General features: G+C 32.1%; 1 protein-coding gene across 1 annotated transcript in view; it reads left to right on the plus strand.

The window, feature by feature from the left end:
- Window positions 1-14,575: 14,575 nt before the first annotated feature.
- The window catches only part of LOC114339632 (glutamate receptor ionotropic, NMDA 2D-like), a 362,257-nt gene continuing 355,338 nt past the window's right edge, over window positions 14,576-21,494 (plus strand). Inside the window, exon 1 of the mRNA XM_050652847.1 lies at window positions 14,576-14,813. Within this exon, the coding sequence (XP_050508804.1) occupies window positions 14,577-14,813 (237 nt within the window). The 5' untranslated portion in view covers window position 14,576. The remainder of the gene's footprint in view (window positions 14,814-21,494) is intronic.

The following is a 21,494-nucleotide window of genomic DNA, read 5'->3' on the forward strand; positions in this document are numbered from 1 at the left end:
GCCATTATGTAGGACACACTTTAAAATTCGTTTGGAACTGTCGATAAAAAGACGCCAATGATCTGGTGTATACTCCGATACACCCATTATATCATATTGCTGAGAAAAAAAGGTAAAAGATCTTTTATCTCTATTATGGTAGTATGTAATTTTGGTGTCTGGGTGAAGAACATTATTTTCTTTTAGTCTGGAGGTAAGAAACGCGGAAGAATCCTTTTTAAGGTTCAAATTTCTGATAAGATCGCTTAACTCTTCCTGAGTATAGCGCTCAGGACGTGTTGAATCCCCTTCAAAATCACTGTCGTCTTCCTCAAATCTATTAGTCTGCAGTTCGTCAGATAACGTTTGGGCATTATCCTCTGGTAACATAGGTAGACTGCTAAATATTGGAATGGGTATCTGCTCAAGCTGATGTGGAATTTGTCTTATTGCTGAATCCAGGTTAGGATATGTTCACGTATGACGATTGTTACGATTAATGCCCTTTATATTCAAAAGACAAAAATAGCAATCGTCAAAATGATTTCTTGGTTCCCTCTATACCATTTAAAAACCAAATTTATACATTTTTGTTGTCCTTTCGTCCACTGTCGCAAGTTTTCAAGACAAGTTTTGCACACTACATGTGGAGCTCAGGATTCATCTTGATCTCCTAAATGAACACCAAAATATTCCCTTTTGTTCATTTGCCCATTTGTCTTAGAATTTGTTAAGTTTGTTTATAAACATATTGCAATTATAGTGGTGGAATATACAGAAATGTAAGAATATTTAAGTAGTTGATAAGTATGTTATATCTCGAAAACTAGAGCTGATACAAAGAAAAGATTTATATTTTTGGACTCAGCATAGATGAGTTAACTAAAATCAGTTAATTTTTTTTCGGCAGCAAGACAAATTTTTTTTGTTGGGCTGTGTAATCAATTAAATTAATAGGATTTTTTTTTCACTAACTGTGTATTCAATGATAATTTATATACTATACAATAAAAACTAATAATCGAGAAAATAGAAAAAGTGATTTTAATGATATACGGTTATTATGGAATGCTAGACTGTTAGATAAATTTTGAACATATTTAACAACAAAATACTTAGGTCACATAAATAGCTTTAGTCTGGGCTGATTATCGGAGAATAGGCCATTTAGGGGAAAAGTTATTTACCAGCAATTTTATTGCTGAAATCGAATCTTATGATTGTATATATTAATAATATAGATATGCAAAGTCCGCAGATAATGTGTTACTTTTTTTATAAACAAAATGGCGCCCGAAAATCGTGTTTTTTCAATTTTTGCTCTACAAATCCAAAGAACTTTAGACCAAAAATACTCAAATAAAAATTCACCGCAATTAAATTCTGCATAGAGACGTGTTTTTTCCGATTTACTTCGACGAAAACTTTCCCCGGAAAAAGCGGGGTTTTCCAACAAAATGTTTAATTTTCAAATAAACTTTTAGATAAGTAGTTGTTAATCAATAATTAAATAACTTATTAACGTAAAAGCTCTTTCCGTATATATTATAATTCCAGAAGTCGATGGAAATTGAATGAACGGTTTAGGAACAATTAAAATGTTAATTAAAAATTTACGGTCGCTATAAAAACGACAATAATTATGCTGCATAAGAATAACTATGATTTTTTCATAAAAACACACTACATCTATCTAATGTACTTTACAGAATTGAAATTGGACTATTTAAGCGGCCTCAGGAATATTTTAAAATTATAAACAATTTTTTGGCTTATAAACAAATAGAATATCTCAGGAAATGTTAAACCCAATTAAATTATGAAAACGGTATTCGAAAGACAGCGGCAGGACGCTTCTTTTAAAAGAAAAAACGTTTAATTATGACGAGTGGTTCCTGAGATACAACCGGTCAAATTTGACCGAAATTTACGGCAAAGATATAAACAATAGGATCATAATTTTCAAACCATCACCTTGGAGTACGGTCCTGACAATAAAAATATACATCACGTTGTAAACCGCTGCGATATTTATCAGTTTTTAAATGATAAAAACACAGTTTAAAATTATTTTGTTAGTTCCTCCACATTGTTATAGTGGAAACACCATGTAAACCCCGCAAACCTGACGTGAGTACCAAAAACCACATCTATTATATTTATACTAATAATAATATAACCTATAAAATATCCAAGAAATATAAATAGGACCAGTTTTGGGCCAAGATCCACACCGGTTTTTGAACCGGCGACAGGGCCGGCCTTGCAACGTCTCCAAAATTAATCAAACATGACTTCGAATAACATCATGAACACTACACAAACTACATCTCACATCTCATATTCCAGTGTTGTTAACACGTTTAAACAACCAACAAAAGACGAAGCCATAGTTCTTTCTAGTATTGAAGGAACCAAAGTTCAAGAGTACATCATAGCCGTCGGTTCAATAGTTGGTCCACGTAACATATCTTTCGCTTCAAGAATAGTCAATAATAGAATATGTATATATCTCTCTTCTAAAAATATGGTTGATTCATTGCTGCATTCCCACAAATACGTCAATATAAAAGAAACTCAAGTAGAAATAAGAAGACTTATCACTCCAGCTCAAAGACTGATAATATCAAACGCTGGTCCTTCTGTTCCAACCACGTTAACTGAACAAGAACTACGTAAAATGGGTATAAGCGCCGTCTCTAAAATGACTTTTCTTAGGGTAGGAATGCCTGAAAGCGAATACAGCCATGTCTTGAGTTTTAGAAGGCAAACATTTATCACACCTTTAGAAAATATGTCCATTCCCGATTCTTTCATGATCTCTCATGATAATACCACTTACAGACTATACCTTTCTATAGAAGGATTCAACTGTTCAAAATGCAAGACTGTTGGTCACCAGGAAACAGAATGTCCTGACAATGCTAATACAATCACTTCTAATGCAACCACTTCTAATACAACCAATCTTGACTCAACCAATTCTAATCCACCCACTTCTAATACAACAAATCCTGACCCAACCAATTCTAATCCAACTACTTCTAAAGCTCTTCCAGAAACCTCCCAAAACACACAATATATAACAAATCTACCTTATAACCAAACAGAACAAAAACCTTCTGACAAAGCCTTAATATCCACCTCTAACGATCACCCAGCATCTTCCCAAAACATATTAGATCAGATCCCAGACGTACAGGTCTCTAATAACCAATTAGAATCTACCATAGAAACTGACAACATGTCAAGACCTACAAATAATACAAATGAAACAAACACTTTAAAAATAACAACATCATCAACTTCCAACAAGATCAGCAATCTTACTCCATTAGAAATAACACAACCTAAAATTATTCCAAACGTCACAAAACATCCAAAAAGGCTCATCTCATCGTCTCCAGAAATCAACGAAAATACCACACAGACCGATTCTCATATCTTCACTTCTCCAGTAACAAGGAAATCAAAGAAAAAAACAAAAACGTCTAAAAGAAATTCTCGACATGAACTTTTACTTTCCCTAGAGACAATTAAAGACAAAATCGCAAACAGATCACCACCATTTGTCCTTAACTTCAACGAAATATGTGACTTTCTCGAAAACACATTAAACGCAAAACATCCCGAAATAACCTCAAAAAACTATTCGAACGAAACAGCCGAATTAATTCAGATCCTTAATTTTGTTCACACTTATACCCACAATTCAAAATTAAAGAATAATATAACTCGATTAAGAAAGAAACTAAGCCCCAATAATTTCTCTTCCACAGAAGAGACCGATGAAACACATTCTCAGTCAGAACTCGAAAATGTCTAATCTAACCCCTATATTACAGTGGAATATCAATGGGTTCTACACCCATTTAGAACAATTAAAACTTCTAATAAACGAAACGTGCCCTAAGATCTTATGTCTTCAAGAAACCCATTTTAAGCAATACAATATTAATCTTCAAAACTACCAATGTTTTCCAAAAAATAGAATAGCACAACAGACAAGTGGCGGAGTAGCCATCCTTGTAAGAACAGACCTAGAAGCTAAGCCAATCACATTAAGAGTGTCCTCAATTTCAAAAAGAAAGAAGATCCCAAAGAATCACAGACGATGACCTCAAGACAATCCTCACCAAAAAAGTTTCATCAGTGTTAACATATTTAAAAGACATCAAATTGTATAATATTAAATTAAATTATATTATATATTTAATGTAATACTTTGTATTGTCATATCCACTAATAACCCTGCGCGGTTGATGTGGTTTTGTGTTTTAAATAAAAAAAAAAAAAAAACCATCACCTTTTTATTTTTGTCCTCTTTCTCCACACCAATTTTCATATCTTTAAAGTCCTCATAACATATATTATTATAATAAAAACTATCGATAATACGTGTGAAAATTGCCAAAAATAGCAAAATTCCAATCAAAAATTAGGTTGGAGAAAATGTAACCCTCAAGTTCAAAATCGGTATACGTTAAAAAAAATGCATTTCTCGGCTTCATTTTCCTGCAATTTCCTTCATTCTTTTTTTGTTCCCAAGTAACTCGAGTAGAGCCATCGAACTAACGCATTATTAAATGTCAAACTTGCTTTTGTTTTGTTATAATAAATTAATTTTTTTATTATAACACAATATTTTAATTTGTTTAAATAAAAATTGTTTAAATAATTATACAGCTTTCAAATGAGAATATTTATGTTTTTAACTTTAAAAGGTACACTTGGAGTAAGTTTATCTAAAAAAAAGCCTACAACTGGAAAAAATATGTAATTTTCTGTTCTTATAAATAAATAAATCTATTATAACAAAACAAAAGCAAGTTTGACATTTAATAATGCATTAGTTCGATGGCTCTACTCGAGTTATTAGGGAACAAAAAAAGAATGAAAGAATAGGTCTAAATCCCGCGTATGAAAAAAAAGTTGATTAATAGCAAGCTGAAAATTTGTTAATAGCTTAAGGGTGTCTAGTCGGATAAACTTTGATATGTGGGAACACTGGAACAGGGGCAGTTTTAATTGTGGAACAGGTTAAAAATTTGGAACGGCCAGACCACGAAAACGGCACATTTATTTTGTCCGACAGAATAGACTTAAAATCTCCGAACAGAGATTAAACTCTCATGCAAAAATCAGACTGCTATTTATCACCTGTCATAATTCCTGTCATTTCACATATTTTACATGTTCCACTCATTAAAACGCCCATTTGGTGACAAATAGCAGTCTGATTTTTGCATGAGAGTTTAATCTCGGTTCGGAGAGTTTAAGTCTATTCTGTAGGATAAAATAAATGTGCCGTTTTTGTGGTCTGACCGTTCCAAATTTTTAACCTGTTCGACAATTAAAACTGCCCCTGTTCCAGTGTTCCCATATATCAAAGTTTATCCGACTGGACACCCTTAAGCTATTAACAAATTTTCAACTTGCTATTAATCAACTTTTTTTTCATACGCGGGATCCAGACCTAAAATTGCTCCATGGGAAGCCGAGAAAATGCATTTTGTTAACGTATACCGATTTTGAACTTTGAGGGTTACGTTTTCTCCAACCTAATTTTTGATTGGAATTTTGCTATTTTTGGCAATTTTCACACGTATTATCGATAGTTTTTATTATAATAATATATGTTATGAGGATTTTAAAGATATGAAAATTGGTGTGGAGAAAGAGGACAAAAATAAAAAGGTGATGGTTTGAAAATTATGATCCTACTTTTTATATCTTTGCCGTAAATTCCGGTCAATTTTGACCGGTTGTATCTCAGGAAGCGCTCATCATAATTAAACGTTTTTTCTTTTAAAGAAGCGTCTTGCCGCTGCCTTTCGAGTACCGTTTTCACAATTTAATTTAGTTTAATGTTTCCCGAGGTATTCTATTTGTTTATAAACCAAAAAATTGTTTATAATTTTAAAATATTCCTTAGGCCGCTTAAATAGTTCAATTTCAATTCTGTATAGTACATTAGATAGGTAGAGTCTCTTTTTATGAAAAAATCATAGTTATTCTTATGCATCGTAATAATTATTGTCGTTATTATAGCGACCGTAAATTTTTAATTAACATTTCAATTCTTGCTAAACTGTTCATTCAATTTCCATCGGCTTCTGAAATTATAATATATATGGAAAGGGCTTTTACGTTAACAAGTTATTTAATTATTGATTAACAACTACTTATCTAAAAGTTTAGTTGAAAATTAAAGATTTTGTTGGAAAAACCCGCTTTTTCCGGAGAAAGTTTTCGTCGAAGTATATCGGAAAAAACACGTCTCTATGCAGAATTTAATTGCGGTGAATTTTTATTTGGATGTTTTTGGTCTAAAGTTAAAATCTATGGAGTTATAGAGCAAAAATTGAAAAAAACACGATTTTCGGGCGCCATTTTGTTTATAAAAAAAGTAGCACACTATCTGCGGACTTTGCATATCTATATTATTAATACATACAATAATAAGATTCGATTACAGCAATAAAATTGCTGGTAAATAAATTTTCCTTGTATTTTGCTAATTAGCCCAGAGTACTTGGAGTATTCTGTGTAGTGTTGCCCAAGTGCAAGACCAAGACGAGACTTAGAGAGTCTTGGTCTTGGTCTTGCGACAGTGCACCTGGTCTTGGTCTTGGTCTTGGTATTGCGCTCCAGGTCTTGGTCTTGGTCTTGGTCTTGCAGCAAGAGTCTTGCAAGTCTCGCAGTTGCCCATTAGCCTATTACATATCTTAGAACTAGTACAACGTAACAGAGTAGGTCAATTTTAAGCTTTAATATCACAGCCGTAGTAAAGACCAACCAAATTAATAAATATCTAAACAACTGACACCGGGTGGGGTTTGAACCTACGATCTAAGCGATCCGTGTCTATATTCCAACTAACCAAAGTTTATTAGGAACTTACGTATTTCTTCGAGTATTTGCCATTGACAATGTGTGATTTGAAAAGAATTCAATTCAGTGACAGATGTGCACAATATGAAGGGACAGAGGGAAAAGGGATGAATGTAAATTTTTGGTCATTTTGAGATTGTTGTGCAATCTGTTAGCTTAGAAAGGGTACTATCAACCTGTGAATGGACAAGGGGACATAAATATGATAATCGTCTTAAAATCACGTCACAAGATTGGACGCAAGGGGTAAAAACAATGAATATGTAACTTTATTTCTCATTTTACCGAAAATGCTTGCAGATAGACATTCATCGTTCTTTCCCCTGGCCCTTCATATGTTAACGCCAGTTCTCATTTTGGTACCGAATACCAAACCGAGAATAATACACTTCTCCAAGAAATTAAGGCACCTCCTTAAAAATGGAATGGGTCATTTTTGATATCTCGAATTTCCTAAACCTGTTGTCTGATTTAAGTGATTTTTTAATATTATATATAGTGTAGGAAACAAAGGTTGAACCTTGCAAAATGGACACAAGTCCGGTTTTATTTTTTTTCTGGTATATCAAGGGGTGCTTATTATAAGACTAACTTTTTCTGAAAAAATTTCGCCCCGGAACCTCCCTTTTCACCCCTTTAAAGGGGGTAATTTGTGGTTTTTGCGGAACGTAGCCCTTCCTGTAACTTTTACAAAAAATTTCTTTTATAGAAATATGAAGAGGACTATATTTTCTACGATTTATTTCCAACACCATCTCTCTGTCATCCACCGTTTAGCGGGGGTGGCGCCCTAAAGTTGACAAGTTTTTAAAAAAGATGTTTTTAAAAAAAATATATTTTTCCCTAACTGTAATGAAAATTAAGAAGAAATCCTGCGGCAATTATTCACAAATAATTGACTGATTTTTTGGTATAGGTGTTACTTAAGGATAATTGCCCTTTTTTTAATTACAGGGTGTTACATTTTAAAAAACCTCTTTTTATACCATCTGAACCGTGTATGCTAGAGTAAAAAGACTTTTAGCGATTACCCATGTACTGGTGCTATTTACAAATTTGTATAATGCACCCCCATTTTTTCCCCGGAACCACCCCAAAAAAAAGAAGAATTAATAAATAAATTTATTTTCTTGGAATCCTTCACACACAATGCCCTTTATTAATATGCTTCATACATCATTTTGTGGACGTTATTATTACCCATGCATGGACACCAAAAGCAATTTCCTAGTGCAACCCCTTAAGCAAAAAAAAAATAAATAAAATGGGGGGTTGAAAATTTTTTTTTGTTTTTTGCTTTTTGATCCATATGGGCATATGCTTCATCAATAGTGCTTTTCAAAAATATATATGGTTATTGCAACATTTTTGCGGAAACCACCCCTATCCTTGAAAATGTACTGCAGAAACTACCCCTATCCCTTGGCGAGCATGTTTTTACGATTTCCTCATTACCTATGTATTATTTTTAAACAAAACTTATACAAGGTTAAAGACCACTATTTACTCTAAAAATTATGTCCTATTCATTTTTTCGTATAAGCAACGGTTACGGCACAGTGGCGCCGTAAACCTCATGTATGCTTTGGCGGGCTCCAGTTTTTGTTTTTTTTTTCGTCATCTGTTCGTTTTATTGATAAAGTACTTATGCAAAATAAAACAACACAGTGTAACCTACAAATTATGACTTATGCACATTTTACATTCTTTGCTCCCCAAAGCCACAGTGGTGGCCCAAAATAAATTTTTGCATATTTTCGCCACCTACATGCATTTTATTGCATTAATGCTACCTTAACAGCACAATATTTACGCTTAGGTGGTCGCTACGCAGTGGCGGATCCAGGGAGGGGTGATGGGGGTGAACACCTCCCCCCTCTCTCAAACCAAGTCATATTATATTCAAAGATTATAAAAATATTCATTTATTTTTATAGAAATTTAACCAATTGGCACCCCCCTCTTAACGATGCTGGATCCGCTACTGTCGCTAAAGCATAAAAAGTCATTCTTATAAAAATAATATTAATATTATATAAGTATTTCTATAAAAAAAAATGAATATTTTTATAATCTTCAAATATAATATCACTTGGTTTGAGAGGGGTGGGGGTGATCGCCCCCATCACCCCTCCCTGGATCCGCCACTGCTTAGCGACCACTTAGGGGTGAATATTGTGCTATTAAGGTAGCATTAACGCAATAAAATGCGTGTAGGTGGCGAAAATATGAAAAAATTTATTTTGGGCCACTGTAGCTTTGGGGAGCAAAGAATGTAAAATGTGCATAGGTCATGATTTGTAGGTTACACTGTGTTGTTTTATTTTACATAAGTACTTTATCAATAAAACAAACAGATGACGAAAAAATAAACAAAAACTGGAGCCCGTCAAAGCATATATGAGGTTTACGGCGCCACTGTGCCGTAACGGTTGCTTAAACGAAAAAAATGAATAGGACCTAATTTTTAGAGTAAATAGTGGTCTTTAACCTTGTATAAGTTTTGTTTAAAAAAAATGAATAGGTAATGAGAAAATCGTAAAAACATGCTGGATAAGGTATAGGGGTAGTTTCTGCAGTATATTTTCAAGGATAGGGGTGGTTTGCGCAGGGATGTTGCAATAACCATATATATTTTTGAAAAGCACTATTGATGAAGCATATGCCCATATGGATCAAAAAGCAAAAAACAAAAAAAAAATTTTAACCCCCCATTTTATTTATTGTTTTTGGCTACAAGGGTTGCACTAGGAAATCGCGTTTAGTGACCATGCATGGGTAATAATAACTTGCACAAAATGATATATGAAGAATATTAATGAAGGGCATTGTGTGTGAAGGATTCCAAGAAAATCACTTTATTTATTAATTCACTTCTTTTTTGGGTGGTTCCGGGGAAAAAATGGGGGTGCATTATACAAATTTGTAAATAACACCAGTACATGGCTAATCGCTGAAAGTCTTTTTACTCTGGCATAAACGGTTCAGATGGTATAAAAAGGGGTTTTTTAAAATGTAACACCCTGTAATTAAAAAAAGGGCAATTACCCTTACGTGAAACCTATACGAAACAATCCATCATATATTTGTGAATAATCTCCGTAGCACTTCTTTTTAATTTCCGTTACAGTTAGCGAAAAATATATTTTTTCTAAAAACATCTTTTTTAAAAACTTGTCAGCTTTGGGGCGCCACCCTTGCTAAACGGTGGATGATAGAGAGATGCTGTCGGAAATAAATCGTAGAAAATATAGTCCTCTTCATATTTCTATAAAAGAAATTTTTTGTAAAAGGTACAGGAAGGGCTACGTTCTGCAAAAACCATAAATTACCCCTTTTAAAGGGGTGAAAAGGGGGGTTCCGGGGCGAAATTTTTTCAGAAAAAGTTAGTCTGATAATAAGCACCCCTTGATATGCCAGAAAAAAAATAAAACCGGACTTGTGTCCATTTTGCAAGGTTCAACCTCTGTTTCCTACACTAATAGCCTTATTCGTTAACAATATCGCTGTAATAATATTGTTGCTAGAAGTTAAATTGTCGTTGTATAGGTACCCGATATAATCGGTTCGCTAAACTCAGACACAACTAGCTAGTGATTTTAGTAAGTAATTTAGCCAGTTTGGTAATATTGGCAAAAAAATAATTACTAAATAGTTACTAATTACTCAATAGTTAGTAATTTTGCCAATTTTGGCGGAATTGGCCAAAAACAAAAAATTACCTACTAAAATCACTAGCCAGTTGTGTCTGAGTTTAGCGAACCGACTTTAACTTATCGGTACTAATGAGTGAACCAATCAAACTGTGTTTTTTTCTCAAAGTAAGCATCATCCTGTGGAATATTCTAGCATTTATAAAATACTGAAATTAAGACCCAATTACAGTCTGATATTTTTTTAACATTTTGTTTTTTCATTCGCTTATGTTGGATAACAGTAAAGTTAGGTATTTTAACTATTAGCCATGTTTTTTATCAACACAGGGTGTTTTTAAATAAGTATGGTAAATTTTAAGGGGTAATTCTAAACAAACGGGTCATGTTACCGTATGTGCGCCAATGGTGAATATTAAATTCTTAATTGTATGTCAAAAATGCGTAATAACTACCTCTTAAAACCCACCAAATTTCATTTGCATATCTCAACCGGCTTTAGAGCAATAAATCGTCAGTTTGTAAGAAAAATTTTAACACCCCCTATTTCGGAAACGAAGCATTTGCGAACATACACTTATAAAGCAAACTGTCAAATTATTTTTCGGGCAGAATTACCCCTTAAAGTTTGCCATACTTATTTAAAAACACCCTGTATTGATGAAAAACATAGCTAGTTAAAAAAGTACCTAACTTTTTATTATCCAACATAAGCGAATGAATCAAAAAAACAAAATGTTAAGAAAATATGAGGCTAACTTTGAGAAATATGAACTTTGAGAAAAAAAAATACAGTTTGATTGGTAGTGTCCAATGACAAATTTACCTGTATAGAAGCAATATTATTACAGCGATATTTATACAGAACAAGGCTATATTATTATCAAACATTAAAATCAAATAAATAAAAAATCAAATTATCAACCACTTAAATCGAAAAAGTTTAGAAAATTCGAGAGACCAAAAATGACCCGTTTCTTGGAATAGTGTATAGCAACCAAAGAGCATAACAAAAGAACAGTGAGTCGATTGATAAAACAAATGACTAGTTTAATTTAACTACCTACAGAAAAAACTGCTATGAATGTCCTTTTGTTTTCCATGTATTTCACTGTAAATATTTCTTTGTTGAATACCTCGTAGACTAAATATTTGGGTATGTATTTGGTTACACGGTATAGACGGCACGGCATTATCTGTTATAGTCTGTCTCCTATCGTAATCACACTCAGCAGAAAAAATATACATACATAATAGTCTTATTATTCTATATATCGATATGATTTTTATGTGTTTAAATTCCTACAAAACTAATTAAGGAAAAAAATTAACTACTTATTGTAGGTATATTTTTATCAGCATATGACATATTTTTAAAAAGTTTCGATACATTATAGGTCTGGATCCCGCGTATGGAAAAAAATTGATTAATAGCAAGCTGAAAATTTGTTAATAGCTTAACGGTGTCTAGTCGGATAAACTTTGATATATGGGAACACTGGAACAAGGGCAGTTTTAATTGTGGAACAGGTTAAAAATTTGGAACGGTCAGACCACGAAAACGGCACATTTGTTTTGTCCGACAGAATAGACTTAAACTCTCCGAACAGAGATTAAACTCTCGTGCAAAAATCAGACTGCTATTTATCACCTATCATAATTCCTGTCATTTGACATATTCTACATGTTCCACTCATTAAAACGCTCATTTAGTGATAAATAGCAGTCTGATTTTTGCATGAGAGTTTAATCTCTGTTCGGAGAGTTTAAGTCTGTTCTGTCGGACAAAATACATGTGCCGTTTTCGTGTTCTGACCGTTAAAAATTTTTAACCTGTTCCACAATTAAAACTTCCCCTGTTCCAGTGTTCCCATATATCAAAGTTTGTCCCACTAGACACCCTTAAGCTCTTAACAAATTTTCAGCTTGCTATTAATCAACTTTTTTTCATACACGAGATCCAGACCTATTAATTTATGAATGGAGGGCGGCTATTCTCAAAACCTGGACAATTAATTTCAGAGCGAAGAATGTATGTTTGTTTATGGTATTATCCGTAAGGCGCATAAGTCCAATTTTACAAATTTTTTTGCTTCTCATAGAGTGCCTACCTAAGAATATACCCGAACTAATATACTTCATAAAAGACCCTCAGTTCTAATTGCAAGACGCAAGAGTCTTGCAGGCTTAGTCTTGTTCTTGCTCAAATCTTGCACGGTAAGTCTTGGTCTTGGTCTTGCTCAAATTAGGCGGTCTTGGTCTTGGTCTTGGTCTTGCTCAAATTAGGCGGTCTTGGTCTTGGTCTTGGTCTTGCGAAAACGCAAGAACAAGACCAAGACTGCAAGACCAAGACTGATTTTGGGCAACACTAATTCTGTGTTTGGATCTTCCATAAATAATAAAGAATAAATAACTTTTTATTAATTTCACGTCTTCAATAAATTAGTTATCAAATATAGTCAATAGAATTTAATAAACAACTCAAAATATTCCTGAAGCCTTGTCAAATATTTAGTAGCCTTGTCAACACATTTTGTTCGACTGAGTGCGTTGTATAACAAAGATAGCGAGTGTTCGATTTGGAAAATATCACCACGGACATGAGGTTGATGTTTTCGTATCCTGAAAAAACTAATAAACATTCTTGACAAATTTAAACGCAGAATGAAATATTATATTATTATTGAGTGCCGAAATTCCCTTAGAACTGTGGTCGGCAAAGTGCGGCTCCGGAGCCGCATGTGGCTCTTTGGCTCCTTAGATGCGGCTCTGGGACAAATATCCACGGAAAGCGCAATAATATTTTTCATTAATAAAAATTGGTAGGAAAATTATTATGTACATCTTATTCTGATAAATTTTCTTTTATCAAACTTTAGCATTTGTCAAAATCCTCTTAATGCTACAACAGAGTTGAAATTTTCTCGTTTTGAAATTGGCATTAATAGGTTTAAAATACAATTTCTGGATTTACAAACAAGGAGGTATGGCGCTCTAAATTCGAACGTCTTTGTGTTGAATTGGAAATATTGGAGAAAAAAAAATATTCACAACACAAGAAGTGGTCTGCTTTGAATGCCCTGGAGAAGGAAGACATAATTATTTTCAACGTTTGGAATAATATTCCTGATTCTTATGGTCAGCTAAAAAAGCTCACGTTTGCTGTTCTTTCCCTTTTCGGTTCTACATATCAACATTTAAAAAAAATTGGATTTTGCGCCAAAAATTTTGTAAAAAATACAGTGTTGTAGGAAATAAAACCCTACAAAACGAAAGAAAATGGAAGTTTCTACGATGATTAGAAAGGAAGATGTCGCCAAAAAACGAAAAAATACATTTTTATTTTTTGGGGTGTCATGGATGGAGCTAGGGGTTTAAACATTTTTTAGGTCGAATACTTTTTGATGTTGTGGTTTTGGTGTAGTGAACATGTGGTTCTTTTTTTTGGAATACCGCTGGGAATATTTTTCACTATCTTAACCGGCTGACTAGACCCTTTAGCTTTATTTAGCGTAATAAAAGTTTGCAGTAAAAGCAGATTTTGCTCCCAATTTTTTTTAGATTGTTGTAATGTTCATATTTGGCTCTTTCGCTTAAAAGTTTGCCGACCACTGTCTTAGAATAAACAAAACGTTTCTTCTGAATGAAATATTTGAAATTAAAAATCACACTAAATTTTCTCTTCTTTTCACTCCTGTAACTTATTAAAATAAACATTTTAAAAGTTTTCAGGGACTTTCGGTCCTCGGCAATAAGGTAATCTTTCATTCTGCATTTAAATTTCCAAAAATACTATTAGTTTTCTCAGGATTCGAAAAAAATGAATGCATTTAAAAACCATTGGAGCGAATTATTGCGGCTACGCTCTTAATCAGGCATTTAGATTTATTAGTTACCTAAACTCTAATTTTTATATTGATACTCCTTTTTGTTAAAAAATGTCCAATTTACTTGATTTAAAATAGTTACTTTAATAAAAATATTATTCCCAATGTTATGCATAAGCTTATTTTATCGTTTGTTAACGTAGCTTTTTTTTTCAGAGTTGACATGTCTCAGGCTCACAAAAACGGAAGTTATTACCAATGCTGTTCCGGTTTTTGTATCGATTTATTACAAAAGTTTAGCGAAGAATTGGGATTCACGTACGAACTTGTAAAGGTGGAAGACGGAAAATGGGGAACTAACGAAAACGGAAAGTGGAACGGATTGATATCTGATCTTGTCAATCGGAAAACAGATATGGTTTTGACATCATTGATGATTAATGCCGAGAGGGAAGCTGTGGTAAGTGAATAGATATACATAACCTGTAACTGTGTTAGCTTATTGTCGGCAAAATTGGAAATTTTACTGAAGCAACTGGTTGTACAGATGTAATATGGATGTTATCGTGTTATGTTGGGGCATTTTATGAAAATCAATAAAGGGAATGCCAAAGGGCAATATATCATGTTAGGCAAATCAGTTGTTGCCGCTAATAGTTGAATGATGGGTAATTATTACAAACAACGTTAAAATTTTACATATTCTACACAATATTATTTTTGGCGAATAATTTATTATATTCAAAATATGTAAATATAAATTGATAAAAATTGAATTTCAATCGGTTTTACAAATTCACATATGGCGAGATTTTATTTCTATTATTTATGTTTATGAGGATAGAAATGATTGAACTGGTTCAGTTTTATTTCTTTATTTATTTAGTTTATTTTTATAATATAAATTTTTAAAATGAATTACTTTCACTGCTTTATTTCATTAAAAAATTGGTTATAACGCATCCAGTGGGGTGATTAATTTTCATAATTTTTATAAAATCAAATTTTAAAGTAGGTATAGAGCTACGAAAGGCTTAAATATGTTTTTCAGAAATTTGTAACAGGACTATGCTTTATTTTTAAACCAGGAGGAGTAAACTTTTTTGGGAGGTGGGAATCTTCTTAAGGCCGTGTGGGAAGGTGTCCCAGGTGTGTCAGATTCAGTCCAGGAGGAGTAAACTAAAAAAAAAAAGATTCACACGCAAGAAAGTCGCTAAAATATCACGGAATACATATTCTTTTTAAACGCCTTTTTAAACGTTTTTCTTTACTTCAATAGTTTGCATTAAATCTTTAGACGTTAATTGGACTGACTTTTCTTCAATGCAAATGAATGAAAATTTGCAGCCATATGCATTCGTTGGAACAATACACGAATAGTCAATAAAAATTTTTTTATGTTTGTTAATTGTTTAAATAAAAAAAAAACGATTTAATGGAAAACGCTTAAATTCTCTTGTTTTTTACAATGTAGAAATTTGAACCTTTTACGGATTGTAGCTAATGATATGAACTATACATAATTTCACTTTTTACGTTAATTGTTTATGTTATGCTTCATAAATAAACAATAAAGTTTCAAATTTTGAACGCTGATATATTTGTTTACATATAAGTCGGTGTTTATTCGTGTCAAATTTCAATACGATACGAAACAAAACTTCAATCAAAACTGGAATTAAAAAAATTCGTGTTTTTATCGTAGGATTAGAAAAACCACCGGTAGAGACGTTTTCTGCTACAATTTACATTAGAATTCGTTTTGTCGTATTAATTTATTAAACGCTTTTTTAATTTGACTGCTTTTTCTTCAATGCGAATGACTAAAAATTTGCAGACGTATGCATTCGCGGGAACAATACACGAAAAATCAATAAAAAAATTTTTATTTATTAATTGTTTAAATAAAAAAAAACGATTTTAACGGGAAATGCTTAAATTCTCTTGTTTTTTACAATGAAGATACTTGAAACTTTTACAGATTGTAGCTAATTATATTAACTATACATAATTTCACTTTTTACGTTAATTGTTTACGTTATGCTTCATAAATAAACAATAAAGTTTCAAATTTTTTGCCGATTCCGACTACTTTTCATGTTTGTACATCATACGTTTTATACATATTTTAATAAACATGGCGATATATTTTACTTTTTGAAAAATGTAAGACTAAACAGTAAAAAATAAAAAATATGAAAAAAATATTTTTAAGAATCGCTTTTCTTTAGTTACGAGTGACTAAAAGTAAACATATTATAGAAAAATCAACTAAAAAGCAAAAAATAAAAAAAAAATGAAAAATCTAACAAATTCGTTAAAGAAAAGCGTGGTGCGAAAACCGTTTATTCGATGAAGACGCGCCACGCTTTTCTTTGACGAATGTGTTAGATTTTTTAAATTTTTTTTATTTTTAGCTTTTTAGTTGATTTTTTTTTTATAATAGGTATGTTTAATTTTAGTCACTTGTAACTAAAGAAAAGCCTTTCTTAAAAATATGTTTTCATATTTCGTATTTTTTACTTTTTAGTCTTACATTTTTCAAACAGTAAAATACATCGTCATGTCTATTAAAATATATATAAAACATAATATGATGTAGCGTTTCTTAAAAATATTTTTCTCATATTTTTTTATTTGGTTAATATTATCGGCCTTCGACGGTAATCCATAAATATTTTATTATATTAATATGTCGCTAATATGTAACATAACAGAGAGAAAAAATAATGCATATCAACGACTACAACAACGACATAGAACAAGACAGGCAAAGGAGGAATATAGAATGCCAAGGAGGGAAGAGAAGAAAATACACCGCAGAAAAAAGGGAACACATAGAAAAAGAACTCCAAGAAATTTAAGAATTATATAAACCAACAGAAACCAGAAAATTATACCAAAAACTTAACAAAAGCAGAAAAGAATTTAAACCAAGAACAATGATGTGCAGAGACAAAGAAGGAGATATAGTAACTCAACAGAGTGAAATACTGCAAAGATGGACTGAATTCTTCAAAGACAAGTATGAACAAAACAGAGATCCACTATACGGTGAAATTATACTAGATCAAACGGATACCAGAGATACAACCCCCCCCCCCCCTTCAGTAGCTGAAATGCAAGAAGCAATTACCAGACTGAAAAACAACAGGTCACCTGGATTGGACAACATTAGCGCAGAATTAATAAAAGAAGGCGGAGAATCCCTATTGAATGCGATACACGAACTTATAATGAACATATGGAATAATAAACAACTACCACAAGACTGGAATACCGGAGTAATCATTCCACTACATAAAAAGAAAGATCAGCTTCAATGTAAAAACTACCGGGCAATAACGCTACTAACTGTGGCATATAAAATACTGTCAAATGTTGTGTATGAGCGATTGAGACTATATGCGCAACAAATAGTTGGGGGATATCAATGTGGTTTCTGCAGGCAGAAGTCCACAATAGATCAGATTTTCGTTTTGAGATAAATCTTGGAAAAGACTAGTGAATTTAATATAGAAACACATCATCTCTTCATTGACTTTGAAAGTGCCTATGATAGTATCCATCCAGAATTTCTGATCAACGCCCTGAAAGAGTTTAATATTCCAACTCATCTCATTGAAATAGTAAAAGAAACACTTAAAGTACAAAGCAGGGTTCGAATTCAAATCGCACTAACAGATACAATCCATGTTAGAACGGGCCTACGACAGGGAGATGCCCTATCCTGTATTCTATTCAACATCACATTAGAGAAAATAATTAGAGAATCAAAAGTCAACACCAGGGGAACAATAATAACAAAAAGTGTACAAATATTGGCATTTGCAGATGATGTTGATATCATAGCTAGAACCAAAAGAGAAATGATAGAAGCATTTAATGCTATAGAAAGAGCGGCACAAAACAGTGGCCTAAATGTCAATGAAAACCCAAATACATGAAGGCCAGCAAATCGACAGGCCAAAGAAACCTACAGAATCTGACAATAGGAGACTATAACATCGAAAGCGTAAAAAATTTTACATATCTAGGTTCACTAGTTATCGCAGATAACAATGTCAGCGAAGAAGTTAAAAGAAGAATACATATTGCTAATAAAACATATAATGGACTCATTAAACATCTAAGATCTAACAACATCACTAGAAAAACCAAATGCAAAATTCACAAAACCCTGATAAAACCGGTCCTCATATATGGATCAGAGACAAGGACACTGTCGAAAAGCGATGAGAACTTATTAGGCACATTTGAACGAAAAATCCTTTGACACATATATAAGGGGGTGAAAGAAAATGACGTATGGCGCAGAAGATATAATTTTGAACTATACGCAGCATACAACGAACCCGACGTCATAACATCCATAAAGATCGGATGTCTGCGCTGGATGGGCCATGTTGAACGAATGTTGGAGACCGAAAAAACAAAACATATAATGAAGCAAACACCAGTAGGGAGAATGTCAAAGGGAAGACCCAAACTAAGATACATGGAACAAGTGGAACAAGATCTGAAAACACTTGAGATTACCCACTGGAAGAACAAAGCAAGGAACAGAACAGAATGGCAGAAAATCCTAGAACAAGCCAGGACCCAAAAAGTGTTGTCGAGCTATTGATGATGATGAATATGTCGCTAAAGCGTTTTAAAAACAACTGTTTTTTTATATAAAAGCAGACTAAAAATCTAAAAATTAAAGGAATAACGCAGAAAACACAAAAAATCGTTGATGTAACTTAATTCTGCCATCTGTCATGTAATTTAATCTGTAAAATTCTAATAGTGTCAAAAAATTATATATTGATATGTAAAATCTACCAACATTACTCTGTAAGCAGCATTATGACATGCTACTAAATTACAATGTAAGCCTAAAAAAGAAGAAATAAAAAGTTAATAAATGAAAAACAAACAACCAACCAATAAAAAAAATATTAAAACATAAAAAAACAAAACAGTCAATATTTAAAAATATTATAAAACAAAAAATAGTAATAAAATGAATAGAACTAAATAAAAATTATTGTACGTATTCCAATATACCATGCATTATAATGTAAGCATTGGTTGATAAAACTATAAGAAAATATGACTGGCCTTTTGGCTTTGTCAGTGCCATTAGTTAATAGAGAAAAAATAGTGTCAAAATTTCATAAGACTGCGGTAAATTTGAATTACTCCCCCTGGTTTAAAAACAGGGTGTAGTATAATTACGTCCAAAAATTACTTTTGTTTGGGATGACTCTATCATGCAGGAAGGGCAACAAATATATGGAAGTACTAATATTGTCCAAAGCACCACAGACATTCAAGGAGGCCGCTAATGAATTAATGCTTTCTACCCTAAGGTCAGTTTCATATAAATGGCTTCTACTGGATAATTACACTAGAATCAGTTTCTCGTATAGGGCTTTTCATTCAAAGTCATTTGTTTCGAGCTTCTGTCATGTGTCACATAATATTAATATATCTACGCCATACGTTATTGGCATATACCAATGATACAAACCAAAGACGTATGACGTAGATATATTAATATTATGTGACACATGACAGAAGCTCGAAACAAATGGCAATCGATGAAAAGCCCTATAGTTGCCAACCAATTATTGCAGAAAATCATATCATAAGCTTATTACAAATTTATTTGTATTTAAGTGTTGTCGTTATTCGTTGTTTCTGGTACAGGTAGAAAGTAATAAATGTTAATTACTCTGGGCTAATTAGCAAAATTCATGGAAAAGTTATTTACCAGCAATTTTATTGCTGGAATCGAATTATAAGATCCTATATATTAATAATATAGGTATGCAAAGTCCGCAGATAGTGTGCTACTTTTTTTATAAACAAAATGGCGCCGACAAATCGTATTTTTTTCAATAATTGCTCTATAACTCCAAAGATTTTAACATTACAACAAAAACACTCAAATAAAAATTCACCGCAATAAAATTCTGCATAGAGATATGTTTTTCCCGATTTGCTCCGACGAAAATTTTACTCGGAAAATTCGGGTTTTCCCAACAAAAACTCTAATTTTCAAATAAAGTTTTAGGTAAGTAAATATTAATTAGTAATTAAATAACTTAGTGACATCAAAGCTTTCTTGGTATAGATTGTAATTCCAGAAGCCGGTGAAAGATAAACGAATATTTTAGCAACAATTTAATTGTTAATTAACAATCTACGATCGCAATAATAACCAAAATAATCATGATAGATTGATCAAACTTATAAAGATTATAAAGATGAGATGCTTATTTAATATTTTATCGACAAAATAAACATTTTTCGTTTTTTTGCATAATTATTAAATTTTGAAAAAAAAATAGTTATAATACGCTGGTCTAATTAGTAAAGTACGAAGAAAGGTTATTTACCAGCAATTTCATTGCTGGAATCGAATATTATGATCCTATATATTAATAATATAGTTATGCAAAGTCCGCAGATAGTGTGCTACTTTTTTTATTAACAAAATAGTGCCCCCAAATCGTGTTTTTCGATTATTGGTCTATAACTCCGAAGATTTTAACTTTACACCAAAAATACTCAAATAAAAATTTACCCCAATTTAATTCTACATATAGGCATATTTTTCCCGATTTGCTCCGACGAAAAGTTTCCTTTGAAAATGTGGGTTTTCCCAACAAAATCTCGAATTTTCAAATAAATTTTTTGGGCAAGTAATTATTTATCAATAATTAAATTATAACTTGGTGAAATAAAAGCTTTCTTGGTATAGATTATAACTGCAGAAGTTGGTGAAAATTAAACGAATTTTTTAGCAACAATTCAATTGTTAATTAACAATTTACAGTAGCAATAAAAACCAAAATAATCATGAGACATTGATCAAACTTAGAAAGATTATAAAGATGTGATGTCTATTTAATATTTTGTCGACAAAATATAAATTTTTATTTTTTGCATAATCTTTAAATGTTTAAAAAAATAGTTATAAACAAATTAACATTTCTCAGAAATTGTTTATTATATTCTAATTTTAAAAAATTTACCTTAATTTACCTTAATTAAACCTTAATTTTCAACAACTACACAACGACACAAATGGAGAAAACATACCAGAAAATTGGAAAACAGGATGGATAACCCCAATACACAAAAAGGG

Source organism: Diabrotica virgifera, chromosome 6, assembly GCF_917563875.1.
Source record: "Diabrotica virgifera virgifera chromosome 6, PGI_DIABVI_V3a".
NCBI lineage: Eukaryota > Metazoa > Arthropoda > Insecta > Coleoptera > Chrysomelidae > Diabrotica > Diabrotica virgifera.